Source organism: Orcinus orca, chromosome 7, assembly GCF_937001465.1.
Source record: "Orcinus orca chromosome 7, mOrcOrc1.1, whole genome shotgun sequence".
Classification (NCBI taxonomy): Eukaryota; Metazoa; Chordata; class Mammalia; order Artiodactyla; family Delphinidae; genus Orcinus; species Orcinus orca.
Window position 1 is genome coordinate 70209009 of NC_064565.1, and position 20501 is coordinate 70229509.

At 37.8% G+C, this 20501-nt stretch overlaps 1 protein-coding gene across 1 annotated transcript in view; it reads right to left on the reverse strand.

Moving 5' to 3' along the window:
- Positions 1-217: 217 nt before the first annotated feature.
- Positions 218-20501, reverse strand: part of FRZB (frizzled related protein) — a 34343-nt gene continuing 14059 nt past the window's right edge. Inside the window, exons 3-6 of the mRNA XM_004267402.3 lie at positions 9619-9684; positions 5237-5441; positions 4826-4889; positions 218-1500 (exon numbers count right to left, since the gene is read on the reverse strand). Of these exons, the coding sequence (XP_004267450.1) occupies positions 1384-1500; positions 4826-4889; positions 5237-5441; positions 9619-9684 (452 nt within the window). The 3' untranslated portion in view covers positions 218-1383. The remainder of the gene's footprint in view (positions 1501-4825; positions 4890-5236; positions 5442-9618; positions 9685-20501) is intronic.

Here is a 20501-nt window from a genome sequence, read left to right on the forward strand (position 1 = left end):
CAGCATACCACAGCTTAGAAATTTGGTTCTATTAATACTAATATCAAATATGTAAATTTAAGAGAATGAGACTGTCAAGTGATGGGCACAGGCTCTAAAGACCCCCTGCTGGAGGAAGAAGTGAGAGCATCATTTGTTCCCCATGGTCCCTGGGGGACCCCACTGCAGCTTGGGTAATGAGAATGAGCATTTGTTTCAAAAGTCAGAATCACCTCTCTCCTGACCACCATCATTCTTTTTATTAAGCATATTTTACTGAGCATTAAACAGCACAAATCCAAATGATAAAGTGCAGGCCACTGCACAGGCCTGTAATTCAGTTCAGCTTGGGTGTGAGTGTACGGACACACACCCCACGCTAACACACACAGACACACCCACACCCAGAATCTTGCACATTTTACCATCCTGCAACTACAGCATTTTAGAGAGCCCCATATCTTTAAAAAAATAACACCCTGGTGCATATGCGTACACACTTTCTTTTCCTGGTCAAATGCAGCAAGTGAGATTTATTTTAAAAGAAGAAGAAGAAAAAGACTTACACCAATGGGGTTATCTAAAAGGAAGCAGATTAAACAGAGCCATGCTGATAACAGCTGATGTCTGGTTATAACTCACTTCCCTAATGCTGATTAATATATTCACAAACAAATCGAATGTGTTGCCAAAAGAGAAACACTGCTGTTAACACCCCAACAGCTACTGGTTTCAGTTGTGCTTTTCGATCAGGCAAAATGCTCTTTCCCCAGCTCCTAACACTGTTTATTTTGCTTCCTGCCAATCTTGCAAATAATTCGTCTTGCGTGTCGTTTCCTCATAAATGCTTCCTGGTGCTTGATCACTTTGCCTGTGTGGCATTTGATTTCAAACTGCCATTTTACCTTTATAAACATTTAGAACTTTCTAAGCGTGAGGAGAATGCCCAAAAGGCATGCAAAAATGAGGCTGTAATTAGATCAGCAAAGTATGCCTTACAGCCTATCTAGCTTTCTGTGTATACCAGAAATCTCTCTTTGCATCCAATATTGCATTCCCAATCTGGGTGCAGAACAGTAAATTAACATTTACTCCAGCAAAGAGGCCCTGGTATCAATATGTTTAATTTATTATTATTGCAAAGGACAGTTTTCCCATGATTAGTGAAACAGAATACATAAAATATATTTAAGGATCTGCACCCAGACCACAAAAAAGGGGGGTAGGGATGGAGGGTAGGAGAAAAGCAGAAAATAAAAGAAAAAATAGAAGTAATATCAGTTACCACCTGATTTTTGTGGTTAAAAAATAGAATATGACGTGCAATAGTGCAATTTTCCTTTGCTAGTCCAGCAACGCAAGTCTTAATAGGAAGTCCACTGAGGATTTTCTGCATTTCAGGATTTAGTTGCGTGCTTGCCGGGAGTTAGAGTTCCTACCAGACTTCTGACTCTGAGTGGAATCACTATGGCTAGAATCACTTTTATTCAGTCCAAGATGACGGAGCTTCATATCCCAGCGCTGTGAAATTTAAAACAGAAAACGGTCACAAGCGCATATTACCAGGGTCATCACTTCTATTATTCTAACAACTGAGTAAGACTGCAAAATCAGATCTCAAAAGCATTTTACTACTTTTCCAAAAGTATAAAAATCTATATCTCAGGATAACAATGAGATGGATGCTATGTAAACATAATTCTTTTATTTGAAAAAGCACAAAATTGGCCACTTGTATCAGTAATGCTTTCATATCAAATCTTTAACTTAAAATATCCAATAAACGGTGACACAAATATACATTGATATCTGTGGGTATTTCCTGAGGTAACATACACAAGTCTAGTACTTCATGGGTGACCAACAAATGGAAGATTTACATAGAGAATTTGAAGAAAGGGCTACTTTTTATTTTCCTCTCTTATGACTTGTAAAAACACAGCCTTTTAAACCTGTGTGATTTGAGCAGTGAAAAAAATGAAAATGGGGGGAGGGGGTAGAGTCCCTTAAAAATATTTCCTAAATAATATCTACCAAGTGCAACAAAACAGAACAAAGTTCTGCCCTCATTCTACGTTTTACAAAGCAGACATCACCAATGTTTCTAATAACTACAATCAAGCTTATTAATATTTCATATTAACAATTTCAATAATGTTTACATTATTGAATATAATAATTTAAAAGGAAGTTATATTATGGTATTACAGGTAGTAAATAAGAATAAGGGCTACAGCAGTACTTCTTAAACTTCAATGAATATAGAAATAACTTGGAGATCTTGTTAAAATTGCAGATCCTCATTCAGTGGGTCTGGGATGGGGCCCAAGATTTTCATACCTAACAGGCTCCCAGGTGATGCCAGTGTTGCTGGTCCAGGGACCACACTTTGAGCAGCAAGGAGCTAATGTCAGATGGCCCAAGTTCAAATTCTAACTCCATCAGTTACCATTCGAAGATTCTTGGACTTACTAGACCTTATCATTTACATATTAGAATTAATTCTAGCATCTGCTTAGTGTTCTGAAGATTCACAGATAAAAATGTATAAAATTCTTAGTAGATAACAAATTCTCTATTTTCAATTACTGAAATTAGTGAAAGTAATTCTTCATTTTAGCACATTTAACTCCACAATCTTATTGGATTTTCATATTAAAAAAAAAAGTCTGAATTTCAGCTCCCCAAGGCAGGCCAAATATCTTGATTTGAACAACCTGCTATTACAGAGACTTAGGTTTAAAAAAAAAATTTGCATTGCAAAACCATAAAAAAGTCTTTATTTAATTCTTGATCTATCCCTGAGTGCAAAAAAAAAATCAGCTGAAAAGGACAACTCTTACTTTAAAAAAAACCAGTATCCTCCATAAAACTCTTTTTTTACATCTTCAGAACGGACTAGAAAACTACAGTAAGGATCTCAGTAATTCTAGCCAAAAGAGGTTTCCCATTCATGGTCTTTAACCCTGAGTTCTGTGTATGAATTAAAAATTGTTCAAGTTATTTCTTCCCTTCAGCATGTTTAAATCCAGACTGAAAATATAAATGAGTTCACAATAATAACTGTGAGTTCCCTGTAGAAAGCAATGGAAAATATCTTTGCCTTCCTAAGAAAAAGGACAAACACGCCATGTGTCCTGGGTCTTTACACGATGATAATTGTTTTGGTACCAAAAGAGAAGCAGCAAGCCGTGTTATATGCTTTGCAGCAATGATGTTGAAAGCTCTTCCAACTGGTACAGGAATTTAGGACAAATTCCTGTTCTGCATTAGCAAGCAGAAAACGGAATTAAAAGGACAGTAAGAGATTCCAATACACTGAAGAAGAGCTACTTTTTAACAGACAGCAAACAAATTGAAAAGAGATACAAATAGAGAATTCTCATGAGTCTGAACTTGAAATACATCTCACTTTTGACAAAATACTGGAGCGGAGGTGGGGGGGCGGGGGGAGGGGGAGGGATAGCTTTCTGGAGGGTATTTTCTCCCTGCAAAATAATGCCCTCTACGTTTCTCGTAGGTCACTTAAACTGAAATGTATCGGCTGTGTCAAGTGCCAGGTGTATAAGATAAACTGCCTGGGGGTGTTTAACTTACACTTGTAAATGTTTCCCAAGCCTTCAGACTCAGAGGGAAGAGGATATATTATGTTTGGTACAATTCCCACTCTCCCCTCCCCCCCTTTTTGCCCACCACACACACACACACACACACACACACACACACACACACACACACACACACACCGTTTTTGATTCTTTGCCCTTCTGTGCATACTACCCACATTCCTTTTGTTGAAACAGATTTGCTTAGTAAGAGGAAATGGAACCTTCTATAATAAGGTGATTTACTGTGATTTTTTAAAAAATGCATCACTTACAGAATCTAAGAGTCATTGGCTTAAAAATAAAGCTATGGGGCTTCCCTGGTGGCGCAGTGGTTGAGAGTCCGCCTGCCCATGCAGGGGATGCGGGTTCGTGCCCCGGTCCAGGAAGATCCCACATGCCTCAGAGCGGCTGGGCCCATGAGCCATGGCCACTGAGCCTGCGTGTCCGGAGCCTGCGCTCCGCAACGGGAGAGGCCACAACAGTGAGAGGCCCGCGTACCGCAAAAAAAAAAAAAAAGAAAACAATAAAGCTATGTTTCTGCTCTAAGGACCTAATTTGGTCAGATCTCTTATATACAGATGAATGTGGCTGCACCTTGTACATAGGAACTGGTGCCTATGCATTGGGACAATATTGGCAGTTTTGTACCCAAGCTTTATTCTCCCCTTCTTCTCTGACTCACAGAACTGCAATTGTTCAAGGAACCAACATATTCAGCTAAAAAAACTACATTTTCCAGCTTCTCTTGCAGCTAGGGATGGACAGGAGACCCAGTCCTAAGTAAAATTGCTAGGTAGGATGCTTGGAATCTATTTTTACCTCCCTTTTCTTTCTCCCTGAAATGTAGGTGTGATGTGGAGGTAGGGCAGCCATCCTGTGACGTCCAGCTAACCTTGAATATGGAAGCAATATCTTTGAAAATGACCGATCCGTAAGCTAGAGGGAGCCTGGAGCCTTAATGATAATGAGGAGCCACCAGAGCAGGGCTGGCCTAACTACAGCTAGACTTCCCATGGTGGGAAGTTAGACAGCTGTAGTTAGATCTCTGATACACACACAGAGAATTTGCTCCTTAAACGAAACAGACATTACAGACAAACTCAGTTCTTGGAATATTAAATATATATGTATCAGGTTTTAATATTTCTCATGAAGTTGAGGGCAGCTATTTTGTTTAAATGACTGTCTTTCTACTTTTATTTTCTGTTTATCATTTTGAACATAAAATTTAGGCTTACCTTAACTTTTTTACCAAGTCGATCCTTCCATTTCTCAGCAATAGAACCTTCCACCAACAGTAATCTATATTTTTAAAGAAGCAACCATTTTTGAAACATTAAAATATATTACTGAAAAGTACAAGGGATCATTGTCAGAAAGACTTACTGTTTATACTAGACTAGGACAGCCAAGTTTTAGAACAGTAATTCTAACTAATTGGGAGTCATGGACCCCTCTAAGAACAAATGAAGCTATGATCCCTCTCCCCAGAAAAATGCACACCCACAAATTTCCCACATATACTTTTGTATCCAATACATGAAATTGAAGGATCCAACTAAAACTGATCTTTAATCCCTCAGAAGGTAGACAGATCCCAAAGTAAGAACCCAGGAGTCATTATTCTGAATCCTTAAGGAGTGAATTACCTGGAGCGTTCCTCATCTTCATAGCCCATGATGAGATACTCTTCATTGACATTAAGTGGAGGACACAGGCAACCAGAGCTGGTGTAAAGGTTAACAGTGTCCCTTGGAATGTTTACCAGAGAAGCCTTTAAAATCTCCTTCACCTCCACTACTGCAGTCACATCATGGCACTTGATCTTCACTTCTTTAACTTTAGCCCGAATGACTGGATAAAAGACAATAAAGCTGATGTGGTAATATGATACACAATAGGCACCCCATTCAAAAAAGACACATAGGCTTCTTTCTAGTCAATTCATATCCACTTAATGCTCAAAGAATAGAGAGGAAAAGTCAACCATATATTTTCACCTTAGACAGTAGTGAGTGACACACTACACAACACACCTGCCCCCTTAATGTTCAGCCCTGATCCCCTTTGCATGTAAGTTTATATTTGTGTGTATATAAGCATACATATGTGCATGTATTTCATGGTGAGAAACCATTTAGATAATCAAAGATTGAATCTGGATGTAATTTTCCTTCAAAATTTCATTTTGGATGTGTGTATATGTATATGTGCAGTTTCAATGGTGCCAAGAAGAATTTAAACTATATTAATTTCACTATATGTAAAGACCTAGTACTTAAATATTCTTTGTTGCTTTGTCAGCATTCTTCTATAGGGTCTATTAACAGCTTTTCTAAAGAGTTGGGGTTTTCTTTAGCGTCATAAAGTTGTTCTGTTCTACGGTGTCCCCAAGCTTGTTCTTCAATCTTTCCACCTTCCTCATCTTAGCTCACTGTTCAGACATCTGCTCCTTTCTTCCTTTGTTTCAGTATAGATTATCTTTCATACCTTCCTTTAGGTATACTGCATTTTCTTTTTGAATAAAAACTGTCGCCACTCATGTGCTATGGAATGTGGTCTAATATGTCAATTGCATTAATTTACCTCTTTCAAGGGATATTCTAGCATCCAACTTATAAGACTCGGCTTGACTTCTCAATATAAAGACAAACTGCCTTAAAACTAATTCAGTTGCAAAGTCAAAGTATTTAACTCAGAATCTAGAAAGTACAGTTCTCCTTCTTTTCTGTATTTCTCTCCTTCGGAAGAGCCAAATTCTTTAGATTCCTACTTCTGGTAAATGAGCTTTTTACTTTTTTTTTCCTAAAGGGGGAGTTTGAAAAAGCCTAAGAAGAAGCAAAAATGTCAATTAGTAAGAAGCCAGTGGCTTTTGACCAGGCAGCCTCATTGCTCTAGTTCAATATCCATGGATATTATACACAGGAAAACACAACATAACCAAATGAATGTACTTTTTGAAAGCCTCTTAGGCATATATCTGTAAACTACCTTCATCTGAGTCCCTTCCCACATATTTTAGGGGTTTTGAACTACAAAGAAAAAAGTAATCCGTGAAAATATAAAGCCAGCTAATAAGCCATTGCCTCCCATCAATGCCCCAATTCCATACAGAAACTTATTCAATAACATTCCACCAGTACAAGACACATACAATAAAAATTAAGTTACTAATTCTAAAAACTTTAGGACAAAACCTCATTTTTGCTTCACAGGTATTTCAATCTTCAGAGAACTAGTTGTCTCAAGTATGAGAGCTTATACTAAGCAAAATGTAACTGCCCAGCTGTCCCTGCTTGGTGTGATTTGTGAGTGAAGGAGTCCCTTTTTATTAGTGTTCTACTCTTATTTTAACAAAAGATAAGATTGCCCTTTTTGAAATGTCATTTGGGAGAGTCAGATGATAGATTCACAACCCCAGCTAGCAGACATTTTTGTGCGTCCTGGCTTATGTGAATGTGCTTCATAGCATTCATCAACTATCACAGATTAGTGAACTGTGCAAACCTTCTCAAACTAATGATTTATTTACCCGGTGTGTCTACTATTTTCATTAGAAATTTTTAGCACATGTACCCACTCCAAAATAAATATCTCTCTACAAGACTTACTTTATTATTCAAGCAATTTTGTTAAAGCTCAAGAGCTTTAAACTGAATTAATCTGAATGAGGCAGAGGTTTTATCTGAATTATCAAATGCTCCCACCCCCACTTTGTTTTCTCAGTAGACACATGTAGATATTTAAGAAAGACAAAAATCAACATATTTTGGAATTTAAAATGTATTTTCTTTGCAGGGTTTTTCCTTCTATTTAATCATTTCAGTGCCTGCCTTCCCCAGAGAATCTCTGAGTAAGCCTCAGACAAGTGAAAATCCTTAAACTATGGGCAATCTAGTTATTGTTTGGCTATGAGAAAGAAATTGTTTGGCTATGAGAAAGAAAGAAAGAAAGAAAGAAATTTCCATTAACTGTGCTCTGTATCCCATTTTCGGTTGTAATTTTCACTCAGCTATCTCGTTGCTGATTTTCTCTTCCCCTGACTTGTACCCAGTAGTATTTTATCTTTTAACAAAAATAGCAGCACTAACCACTGCAGCACTAAGAAGGTTGGGTATAGTAAAAATTAATAAGTAAAATAAATATAAATTCAACTAAAATTCCCCAATATAAAATTTCTATCATGCTTTTGTTTTTAATATAACCGTACTTAAAAGTTCATATAGCATTTTTCAGTCTTACAAAGCTAATCTCCTAAAAATTAAGACTTCCTTTTTCTTGTGATATCTCATATCACTTTGTAGAGGAGAGGGTCCTCAGATGAGCAGCCAGGTAAACATTTCAACCTTGGAAAGTGTGTCTACCATTGGCTAAGAGAAACTATAGATTCCTCTAAAGATGTTAGTAAACAAAAAATAAAAATTGATTCCGTTGAAGAAAAACTTGAGAAACTAGGTATATTTATTTTAAAGAGATTTAACTACACTGAATCTTTTACTTGATACCTTTCAATACACAGTATTCTCAAAGATATCAAAGATTACTCTTACAGAGATTTACCCATTTCTCTCCATCCAATTCCCAAAATTATAAAAGCAGGATAAGTGTGCCGGGTATGTCCTATATTCTCTAAAGTAGGGCATGTAAACTCAATAATAAAGCCCTCATTTTAATAATGTAGGTGCATTTAAAAATCTATTTAATTGCCATGTTTATTCATTTACTCAGCATCGACAGAGACAGTAACATGAACTTTATTAATCTCATAAATGCCACAGGGGGAAAATCATAATAAAATGCCTATGGAATACAGCAAATACTGATTTGTTCCTTATTTTATCAACTGGAAAACTCTATTAATTGACCCTTTGAAATATAGCGGTAATTGATATTTGTGACTCTGAAGCATCCCAGTACCCAAAAGTAATTCTGAATAATCAAAGGAAAGACAACTTAGGTTCAATAATCATTGATAAAATAAGGATAATAGAACGTCTCATGGCGCAGTTGAGAAAATCACATAAGATAGTGTATAGAAACCGCCTAACAGTACTTGGCACAGAGGCAGCAGGCTTTTTCCTCCTCCAGTTAAATTTGTCAGCTACATTTAGATTGGTAGCTCTTCAATTAATATTTTGTTTATCAGAATACCACATGTCTAGGTCAGTCTAGATAACAAAACATTTCCTTAATTGAATACTAACAACTTTTGTGTTACTTTCAAACTCTGTCAATGTTTTCCATGAGTTAGACTGAAGAAACCCAGTTTGATTCTTTTAACCACTCATAACACATTGAAGTGCTCCTCTGTTTACCCCACTTACTGTTCACCCCCGTAAATCACAACTGATGACCCATTGCAGCTCCAGATCCTCCCTGGCCCGTCAGAAAGGGAAGGGTCCCTCCCATCTGTTTTGAAATGTATCTCTGTGTACTTAACTGCATGGTTCTAAGATGCCAGCAATGCTGCCTGATATGCTTCAAAAAAATCAAGCATTTGTTGAGAATGGTCCCCTTATGAGACCGTTTAGTTGTTTGGAACAGGGAGCGTTTGCTCTTAAAAGTTGTCCTTTTTGGGGCTACCCTGGTGGTGCAGTGGTTAAGAACCCACCTGCCAATGCAGGGGACACGGGTTTAAGCCCTGGTCCGGGAAGATTCCACATGCCGCAGAGCAACTAAGCCGGTGCACCACAATTACTGAGCCTGCGCTCTAGAGCCCGTGAGCCACAACTACTGAGCCCGCGTGCCACAACTACTGAAGCCCGCGCGCCTAGAGCTTGTGCTCCACGACAAGAGAAGCCACGGCAACGAGAAGCCTGCGCACCCCACGGAGCCCCCACTCGGGGCAACCAGAGAAAGCCCACACACAGCAATGAAGACCCAATGCAGCCAAAAAAAAAAAATCAATTAAATAAATCAATTTAAAAAAAAGTTGTCCTTGTTTGTTTTTAAGCCTCATTCTTACTTACACACACATACACATCCTTTCTTAACTCAGCAGTTTATAAATCAATCATGAAGTTATCCTTACCATAGTTGTAATTGTTTCGGAAATAGGTCTTCTGTGTAGCTCTGATAGGTTTACATTTGCAGCGTTCTAAAAAATATAACATTTTATCTATTATAAGCAAAACTTCAACATCAGCTTTCTTTTGTTTATGCACATTTTTTGGTAATATTAGATCCAAGTTCGGTAGCAAGGAGGCTCTTAGTAATTCTACGTGTCTGGTCTCTTTCTCCTGGAACTACATTCACGTTTATTCTAGATACATAGCCTCTTATTCAGTGTCAAATGCTCATAAGTTCCCATTCTCCAACAAACCACCCAGATCCTGAGGAAACACTTCATCACCATGCAGGAGGAGAGCATGACTCCAGAGTCCTGAAAGAGACATGCTTAGTGCTTGTGGCAGAAGAATCAATGCCAACTGAGAGGCAATTTATGCTTATGCTCAGGTAACTGGTTTACCCCTGTGCAAGATCACTTGCATTCATGGACATTTTACAGGTTACACAGCACCCCTCCAAATGTTAGTTTCCGGATCTAAAAGCAACTCAGTGAGATAAGCAGGTATTGTTATAACCCAGTGAACTTATTGAAGAGGCATGAGTTCCTTCTTTTTTATTTAATTTTTACTTTTTAAATTTTTAACTGAAGTATAAATGAGTTACAATATTATACTTGTTTCAGGTGTACACCATAGTGATTATCATGACTACCTTCTACAGGCAGAATAACTGCTATTAAACTCAATGGTATTTTTATGTTTATTGGCGGAAATTACTAGATACATATTTCAAAATGAGAAGTTCTGTGCTTTTTAAATATCTGGTGAGTGGTGACCAGAACACATATTCTATGTGACATAATACAGGTGTATGTAATAAACGTAATTATCTCAAAATGTTTCATGTATTGGATAAATCATTTAACATCTTGGAGAGTGGATTACTATATTGTTTATAGATTACTTAGCTAAGAAATACACAATATATATACATCATACATCATAATATATATACATCATAGCAAATTCTTAGTCATTAAAGTCAATATAAAAATAGGAAATAATACACAATTACCTTAGAAAGCATTTTAGTTTATGTAAAGATTTCTTTAAAATAGTACCCCTGAGAAAGCTTCATTGAAGATGAAATGGTATGTGTTTCTTCTATTTTCACACAGAAAAAGGAAAAATGAACACATGAACCACAGAAAAGAAGCCAACAAAAAATTTTTGTTTAAAAAGTGTTTTATGTTAGCATGGAGACTAATAAAAGGCAGAAGCTTTCCTTGACCATTTGACATTGTGTTTTCTAATCAAAATAAATGTTATTTCCAGTTGAACTCACAGATAACATGCTTTGAAGTAGTAGTCCCAAGGGATGTAACACCTCACTACCCGATTTTCAATTCTAGAAATAAGCGTCTCTACTGGGGACAGGTGCTGGTCTCCAAAGCAGAAGCAGCAGCACTGTTGTTCTCACCCAGGAGAGAAGTGAGGATGTCCTCAGGGCTACACACAGCAATTCTCTTGTTCTGCAGATAATTTTTAACACTGTTTTTGTGGAAGAACAATCTCAGCTCAATAAACCATATGTAACATCAGTGCTGGTTGCTATTTTGAAGAAGACTCTTCAAAAAATAACTTTCTTATTAGCAAAACATTTGTATTCCCATTTAAAACAGAATAGAAAGTTATCTAGTTCTATTGTTTTATTTTGTACCAAAATATTACACATTTTTAAAAGAGAGATATTCTTGAGATTGACATTATTTCTGAAGAAATATATGTTATCGTCTTTGACTTACAAATTACCCTCACCCATATATAGATATGGATTTATGCTTTTCTACCTCTTTATATTTTTTTAATTAAAAAAATTATTTTTATTGGGGTATAGTTGTTTTACAATGTTGTGTTACTTTCTACTATACAGTGAAGTGGAGTTCCCTGTGCTATACAGTAGGTTCTTATTAGTTATCTATTTTATACATATTAGTGTATATATGTCAATCCCAATCTCCCAATTCACTTATGCTTTTCTATCTCTTTAAAAATAGATATTTATTAATGAATAGATATTTATTCATTAAAAATAATGAATATAGATAAATTATCTACATATTTGTAATTCTTCAGAAAATTGCACATGTTCTAATAAAAAATTCTTGGCAAAAATACACCAGCTGTTACTGGATTGCATCCAATATGTTGTTGTTACCATACAGCTTTGCTTGAAGCATAAAAAATGGATTCTAAAACACTTTCCAGGCAGAGATTTTTCAAAAAAATTATATCATAAAACAATTTAGGAAGATTTCAAGTAGGTGTTTCCACAACCATATGTACAACTACAGGGCTTCCCTGGTGGCGCAGTGGTTGAGAGTCCACCTGCTGATGCAGGGGACACGGGTTCGTGCCCTGGTCTGGGAAGATCCCACATGCCGCGGAGCGGCTGGGCCTGTGAGCCATGGCCACTGAGCCTGCGCGTCCGGAGCCTGTGCTCCGCAACGGGAGAGGCCACAGCAGTGAGAGGCCTGAGTACAGGAAAAAAAAAAAAAAAAAAAGCTTGAAACTCATATGTACAACTACATGTATTAGCTAGTCTCTTTCCTAATAGCTAATGACCTAAGTAATTATTTTCTTGGGACTAAATTTTGTTCCTCCTCAAAGCACTTGTTTCTCCTGCTGGCCTCAGAGGTGGCAATGCCATACTATATGTTTGAAAACTTTCCTATGCTCCAAACCTTAGCTCTTGCTATCAGCAAATATCTGTCTGGTTGAAGTAACTAGTAGCTCAAAAAATAACAGAGTAATAAGGAGGAGTGGAATTTTATATCTACAAGGCTCAAATACAGAAGAACTTTCACTTACTTATGCTAACTCAACTCAAACATTCATATCTGAAGGTTTTCATGAAAAGTGTATCTTAGATCAACATATCTGGAAGATTATCCCTTTTCTAAAGTATTTCTACCCACATCTACATATATGTCTCCAAAAGCCCAAGAACTGGGAAATGGACCAAAAAAAAAAATCATAGAGGAATACACTGCATGCATTATTTACTACATTTTTTTGTACCAGCCACCCTAAATCAGACTGCAACAGCTTCTTTTTATTTTACTACCAATAGTTGATTTCTCAGACTTTTTATTGGGCCAGTAGCATTATCATCATATCTACTTTAATTCACCAATAATTTTGTCACTAGAGTCCCTCCCCCAGCTTGCCAATGGCACAGGTCTATTATTTTACTGAGCTTTGCACAAAAGACCACTAGATATTGATTTGCTTGCATCCCACTGTTAAGAAGAAAAACATGTAAAGGAACTGCCTTGGTGCTCTTATCTAAGGAAAAAATACGGCAAAATTTAAAGGAGTTGGCTGTGACACAGTAAAGAAGTGACAAGGAGTTCTTCTAGTGTGGGGAAAGTTTTAATATTAGCAATTCATTCACCTCGAAGTCTAGAATTAAATATAACCTGAATCACAGGACAACATGCAATCCTATATCTCACAAGCATCTGTGGAGCACAACCAGGAAACTGTCTTGGGCAGCTTTCCCTCATATTCTCTAGTTAGATTCTCTCAGCTACTCTTCTAGAATCCAAGATCTCCTACTCCTCTGCTAATGAAACTGAAAACTGTTTATTATCCTAGTATGAACATGAGTTTACCACCCTAGAACACATAGGAGTTTGTGAAATTAACATGCCCAGTGCTGCACAGAACCTGGTCTGCAATTCAGGGGAGCTGCCCTATGGTGCACTGCAGTGCCTGAGCCAGGAACAGCTTCCCTGTCTCAACACTGGGGCTTCTGAGAAACAGTTCCGAGTGGGAAGTCATCACATCCTTCTTTATTCATTTTTTTTACACATAAAAAAAGAATCAGCTCATTTATTGAAAATACATAAAGACAATAGTCTTTTTTAAAGGGTTCCATGATTTTACAAGTATAAAAATTATAAGTACCTGACAATTATGAAATTTGATACTCACCGGACCTTAACTATTTAAGGCAACCTTGTTTGAGTTCAAGCTTAAGTGTGATATGACTTTCTAACTAACCCTGACCTTTGTTTGAAATTGACTTCTGTTGGGTCTTCTCCAGAGCTGTAAGACTATAATTAACTTTGGCAGATTCCAAAACCCCTATAACCTTTCATGTACCAGGACTTTGGAATACTACCATCTGTTAGTGAGTACTTTTTTGCTTTTTTTAAGGAAAAGGCCTTAGATCTGTGCTCAAGATTTATTTTCAAAAAGAAAATACAATTCTATTTGCATTACAATTTCTATTATAACTCTTTCAAGACGGACTCTAATCAGATCAGAGTTTAAATAATTTTAATTTGTACCAAATGAACTATATGTTTTATATTTGACCCTGAAAGCCCACTTGTCCACCTTCGCTCCATTTTAAGATGCATAGGAGCAGACCACAACAATTTTTAAAACAGATGTAAAAAATAAAATGTTATGATCCTTAACTATGACTTCTTTACTGAGATCCAGATCTATATTTTCAATTGCCTATAAATGGTGTCCATGAACCAGGCTTGAGTAATTATAAACATATGTCAATGTCCATCACACCATAAAATTGTCTTTCTTCTATAGAAATAGCGTTTTCTGACTCTACAACCCTGGGATAGCTATGCTTCTCTAAATATAAGATGGAAAAGGAAAAGAGAACTAACATTTGTTGAAGCCTTTGAGTCACTTACATATTAATTCATTCATTCTACAAATATTTATTGGGTGTCTATTACACGCCAAACTCTGTGCCAGGCATGTAGGATACCTGATGAGCAATACAGACAATTCAGAATAGGATACAGACATTGAACAAATAATTACACACGAAATAATTTATTTTCATATGTAATACATCTTATGAAAGAAAAGCACAATGTGCAGTGAGAACATACAATTTGATGATCTAAACTAGTCTGGTCTTCAAAGTCCTCTGAGGAAATGACATTAAAGCTTGAAACCTGAAAGATCAGCTGTAGCTATCTAGGCAGGAACTACATCTTTATACATAAGATAGTGAAGAAGAAGACCATAAAGGAGACTGAGAAGGCACATCCAAAGATGGGGAAGAAATACAGGAGAGTATAGAGTCAAAAAGCTGAAAGAAGATGGTGTTTCAAGAGAAAAGGAGAGCTCTCTTTGAGGAGAGCACCCTCAAAGCTCAGATGACTTAAGAGAGAAAGGGGTCCATTAAATTCAGTTGGCAAGGGGACTTCCCTGGCAGCCCAGTGGTTAAGACCTCGCGCTTCCACTGCAGGGGGCGTGGGTTTGATCTTGGGGAACTAAGATTGCGCATGCCGGGGGGCCAAAAAAAATTTTTAGTTGGCAAGGAAAACATGGGTGAAAGCCAGAGGGACACTCTATCCACTGCACAAGAAGAAAAAGGAGAGAGGGGTACTGATGTTGACAGCTTCTAAATCTGTTGCTGGGAGGATGAGAGTTTCCTCTGTTGGCGTTTACTTTCTCACTGAAGGATGAAGTCATCAGCTGCAGGGAATGAGAGGCTAAGAGAAGCAGGGTATGGAAGAGTAAGGAGAGAAGAGAAAGTATAAAAGAGTTATTTTGGGCTTCCCAGGTGGTGCAGTGGTTGAGAGTCCGCGTGCCGATGCAGGGGACACGGGTTCATGCCCCGGTGCGGGAGGATCCCACATACCGCGGAGCGGCTGGGCCCCTGAGCTCAAGGCTGCTGAGCCTGAGCGTCCGGAGCCTGTGCTCCGCAATGGGAGAGGCCACAGCAGTGAGAGACCCGCGTACCACAAAAAAACAAACAAAAAACCCAGTTATTTTATTGAGTGGAAAGGCAAACTTTCCAGAGAAACAAGGTAGGGTTGCTAAGCAATGTTAATCATGTATTTGAATTTTGTCTTGAACTTAAAGTAAAACCAGTCACCCTAGCCAAGTAATCTTCTCCAGCATCAGGAGTTGAGAATTTGCCAGGTGACTAAGGCAGAAGAAAAGATAGGCAAGGGAATTGAGGGTATTTTCAAGGGAATGATTATTACAATAGACTATGAAATCTCAGGTAGACAAGGAGGTTAGGGTTGAACAATAATAGTAAGCAGTATATGATGAATAGGTAGTCCCAGTGGAGTAACATTTTAGCAGTGATGATACTAAAGCAAATCTGCTGGAATGAAAAGAGATGGTAGGCAAAGAAGTGGATACTTGAAAGTAAGATTACAGAGCTGGCATCACTGCTAGATGGCAAGGTACAGAATGTGCCCATGGAAGTGGATGGCTGGGGTAGAACAAACAGGTTAGTGAAGTGAAGGAGTCAATGCACTAGACAGATGATCTACTTTATCATCAAAGTCATTAAAATGGCAACAGGGATGGGTGCCATGATGGAACATGTACAGATAGAGCTTAGTGCAGGGTGGGCAATGTATCATTTGGCCTTCTGGAAGTCAGTTTCACTACCCTTCTAGAAAAAAAGAGATGGTGAAACATCCCTAGATTCCACCCCTAGGACCACCTTCCCTCTTCCCAAAATTACAAGTCATGAAATGGACACTATATTGAAAATCTAGAGGATATTATTATTCCTGGTGCAGTAAGAAAAAAAAAAAACTAAAACAAACAAAAAAACAGAACCCTAATGTCCTGATCTCAATAATGAAGGAAAAATTTTAAAAAGAACAACAATGCATCTCTTACAGAATCAGGAACCATGTTGATCTGTACCACTAAGAAGATCTATACCACTGAGGCAGAGTCCAGGAAACACCATGGTTATAAAAGGATGGACTTTTATTGTGAGACACAGCTGGGTTTGAATGTAGGCTCCATCTCTTACTATTTTTGTAACTTTTAATATCTAAAAGGTGGTATCTTGCAGAATAACTGAGAGAATTAAATGAGATAATACACATAAAATACCTTTCACAGTACCTAGCACACCACAGACCATAAATGTCAGACTTATTTTTGTGCAAGATTCACTGGGAATCTTAATCCCTCATTTGTAAAGACCATTTAATGATTAAGATAAGCAATATTTTCCCAAGGCTCCTTGTCACCTACAGAACTGCGGTGCCTACCAAAAGTAAGCAAAGCGATCAGAATTTTTTCAGTAGTGCCTGACTCTGCTATTTTGATTCAGGTACACCAAGCTAATTTCTTTCCCGATGTAGGAAGTCCATTTGAACTATTATGTACACATCCAAAATCTGAAGGATCAAACTTAGCGAGCCAAAATGATCATGTATGTGGCCATTCTAATAAACATTAGTGCTAAAGAGCATGGCAAAATTAAGGGCACATGAGTTTAAATCCCATCTCTGTCCCTTCCTACTTATGTGGCCTTGGGCAAGTTACAAAACCCATTTCTACACTAATGCTGGCTACCTCAGAGGGTTATTGTAAGAATTTAAAGAGTAATTCACATAAAGAATTTGGCACAGAGCCTGGTACTTAATCATTGGATGTTAGCTAGTAGTAGTAGTAATATATAAGCAAACCAAAAAGATTGGAAGGAAGATACTTATGCAAATTCAAGAGCAGTTTATGAAACAGAAGAGATAATTTTCTAACAAAAAAATGATCTGTAAGTTTGAGGATAAAAATTTGCTAAATTTTCTCCTAGAGATAGAAACTTAATTTAGATGATTACATTTAGTTTGGGAGGAACTGTATAAAAAGAATAGAATTTAGAAATCATATTGGTATTATGCTCACACACAGGCATACTATTTCACAATAAAATGATACACAGAACTAAATGGGTAAATCTCAAAAGCATTATACAAAAAGAAAAGCAGCCAGTCACAAAAGAGTATGTACTGTATGATTCCACTTCCATGAAGCTGAAGAACAAACATTAATTTATGGTAATAAAAATCAGACCTATGCTCACCCCATGCTGGGGTAGGTGATTGACTCGGCACAAGGGAATTCTCAGGGGTGATGGATATGTTCTTTATCTGGATCTGGGTGATAGCTACATGGGTATATACATTTGTCAAAAGTCAATGTGCCATAGACTTAAGAATTGTGCATTTTACTGTAAGTACCATTGACATAAAAATTCATACTTATATGAATTCCTTTCATTTTTCCATAAAGTGTCATGACTTAGCAGCTGTTCATTACATGTTTAAAATAATATTTATTTCCTAAACATATACATTGGGCAAAAATATCATATTAGATTCTATTTTGGATTAGAGCAGTATGTGGAAAAGGCAGTGAAGTTGATTGGTGAACTCAGGTAATATAATCAGGCTTTAAAAAGCAAAACTAACATTCGCTTAATTTAGCTCAAAAAACAAACCTCGAACATTGTAATAAAGATCTCAATTCATAGTAATTTGCACTTTGTAAAAGGGACTTGCTTAAGATTGAGGGAACTGACACTATATTAATATGAAAAGGAAATTTAGTTTTATTCCTTTAGGATTTATGTCACAGGAAATTTTTAAATAAACTGTCTTTCAGAAGGTTTCTGGATCCACAAGTCATTCAGGATATACAAAATGTAGAGAACCAATGTGATATGCCTGTTTTCTCCTGTGAGATCTGAAGTGTTAGTTTTGTGATATATAAAAGAGGTCAATTAAGAGGGAATTCCCTGGCAGTCCAGTGGTTAGGACACTGCCGAGGGCCCTGGTTCAATCCCTAGTCGGGGAAGTAAGAACCCCTCAAGCCACTCAGTATGGCTAAAAAAATAAAAAGGTCAATTAAGAGAAAAGCAAAGTGGGTCTTTCAGAACATCATGCATCCACTCAATGTCAACCACACAGAAAAGAGGTGGGAGAAAAGGATAGTGCAGTCAACTGTTCACTCCTTCACTCCCTCCCTGTTCTTGGCATCAAGTATGCCTGGTACAAGGGGTGGTCATTAACTTTTTGATGAAAGGTGGGTGGATGGACTAATAAGTTTATTGGTAGATGGACTATGAAGTTTCAGTACTGGGGATCTGGGAAAACAATGGTGCCACATACTAAAACAAAAGTTGCAAGGAGTAAATTTTTAATGAAAAGAAAATTATTAAATAATGTAGTATTTGAAGTACAAATAGGCTGCCCAGGTGGAAGTGTTTACTGGAGGAGAAATGTGGAACTCTACCTGCGAGAGTGATCAGAACTGTCACAAGAGTGATAATTAGGCCTATGTGGCTGAATGACTTCCAACAGGAAGAACTCATTGTAAGAAGCAGAGGTCAAGCACGGAAACTTGGGGAATGCCCATGGCTGGCGAACAGGAGGAAAAGAACTAGGACAATTTGGGTAATAGCTCAGGGAGAAGAATACTTAGGAATAAGTATTAATCAAAAGTGTCCAGGGACTTCCTTGGTGGTGCAGTGGTTGAGAATCTGCCTGCCAGTGCATGGGACATGGGTTTGATCCCTGGTCCGGGAAGATCCCACATGCCATGGAGCAACTAAGCCCATATGCCACAACTACTGAGCCTGCGCTCTAGAGCCCGTGAGCCACAACTACTGAAGCCTGCGTGCCCTAGATCCTATGCACGACAACTACTGAGCCCACACGCCGCAACTGCTGAAGCCCACACCCTCTAGGGCCCGTGTGCCACAACTACTGAGCCCACGTACTGCAACTACTGAAGCCCTTGTTACCTAGAGCCCGTGTTCCGCAACAAGAGAAGCCACCGCAATGAGAAGCCTGTGCACCACAATGAAGAGTAGCCCCAGCGCAACTAGAGAAAGCCTACTTGCAGCACCAAAGACCCAACACAGCCAAAAAAGAAAAGTGTCCAATACTGGAAAGCAGTGAAAAAAGCATATATTTGTAAGCTACTATATAATTACAAAATACGATTTTTATCTATCCTAATTTTATTTTCAAATAAAGGGTAGAAGTTGCCACAAGTGAAGTCAGCCTCTGTAGTCAGTATACATTTGCACCAAAGGAAAAAAAAAATTGGACTCCTTCCCAAAATTAGTAGGAAGCCAAAGGGGAGGAAATAAATTTGGAGAAGGAAAGAGAGAGAATGGGTCTATACTACCCAAGCTAGGCATTGGTCATCCCAATAAAAGGGGTGGGGGGGCGTTGCCACGGCAGGCCTGGCAGGTGCAGGCAATCAAGAATCACGTTACTCAGCTGCTCAGAGGAATTTCTCAGAAGCACCTTGGAAAAAGGGTCAGGAAGGTGTTAGTGAAAACTGGGAGAGTACCCAACTTAACATCAGCAGATATTACTCATGTTTCCCTAATTTGAAAATATATCAGATATGGGACTTCCCTGGCGGTCCAGTGGTTAAGACTTCGCCTTCCAATGCAGGCTGTGCAGGTTCGATCCCTGGTCAGGGAGCTGGGATCCTATGTACCTCCTGGCCAGAAAACCAAAACGTAAAACAGAAGCAATATTGTAACAAACTCAATAAAGACTTTAAAAATGGTCCACATCAAAAAAAAAAATCTTAAAAAAAAATTTTTTTTTTAAAGAAAATATATCAGAATTCAGCAGTCAATATGATCTGATTTTATATTAAAAAAACAGACCCAGAATAACAGGTTAAGTAATTTGGTCATGCTTACACAGTTAATTAGTGTCAGAATTTACTAACTATATCACCTCTTTGGGGAAATTTGTGTTTTTCAAATACAAAAGCTCATAAATTGGTCACCATCACCAAGTAGAAAACTGGGGAGGGGGGGCGGGATTCTTTTTCAGAATTGTTTTAATAAACAACATATCTTTTCATTGCACCATTTGAATACCTGCCTTAATTTCCTGTGTTGATTTGACAGACGAAGTGACTCAGCAGAATAGAACTAAAATTGTTTTTCTCCATATTCCATGTTATGGAAACTAGAGAGAATGTACACCTTATTATGATAGTGGATTTACAACAGCAAAACACACTCACAAACTGGAAGCTGCTCAGACAGTCACTATCTCCCAAAAAA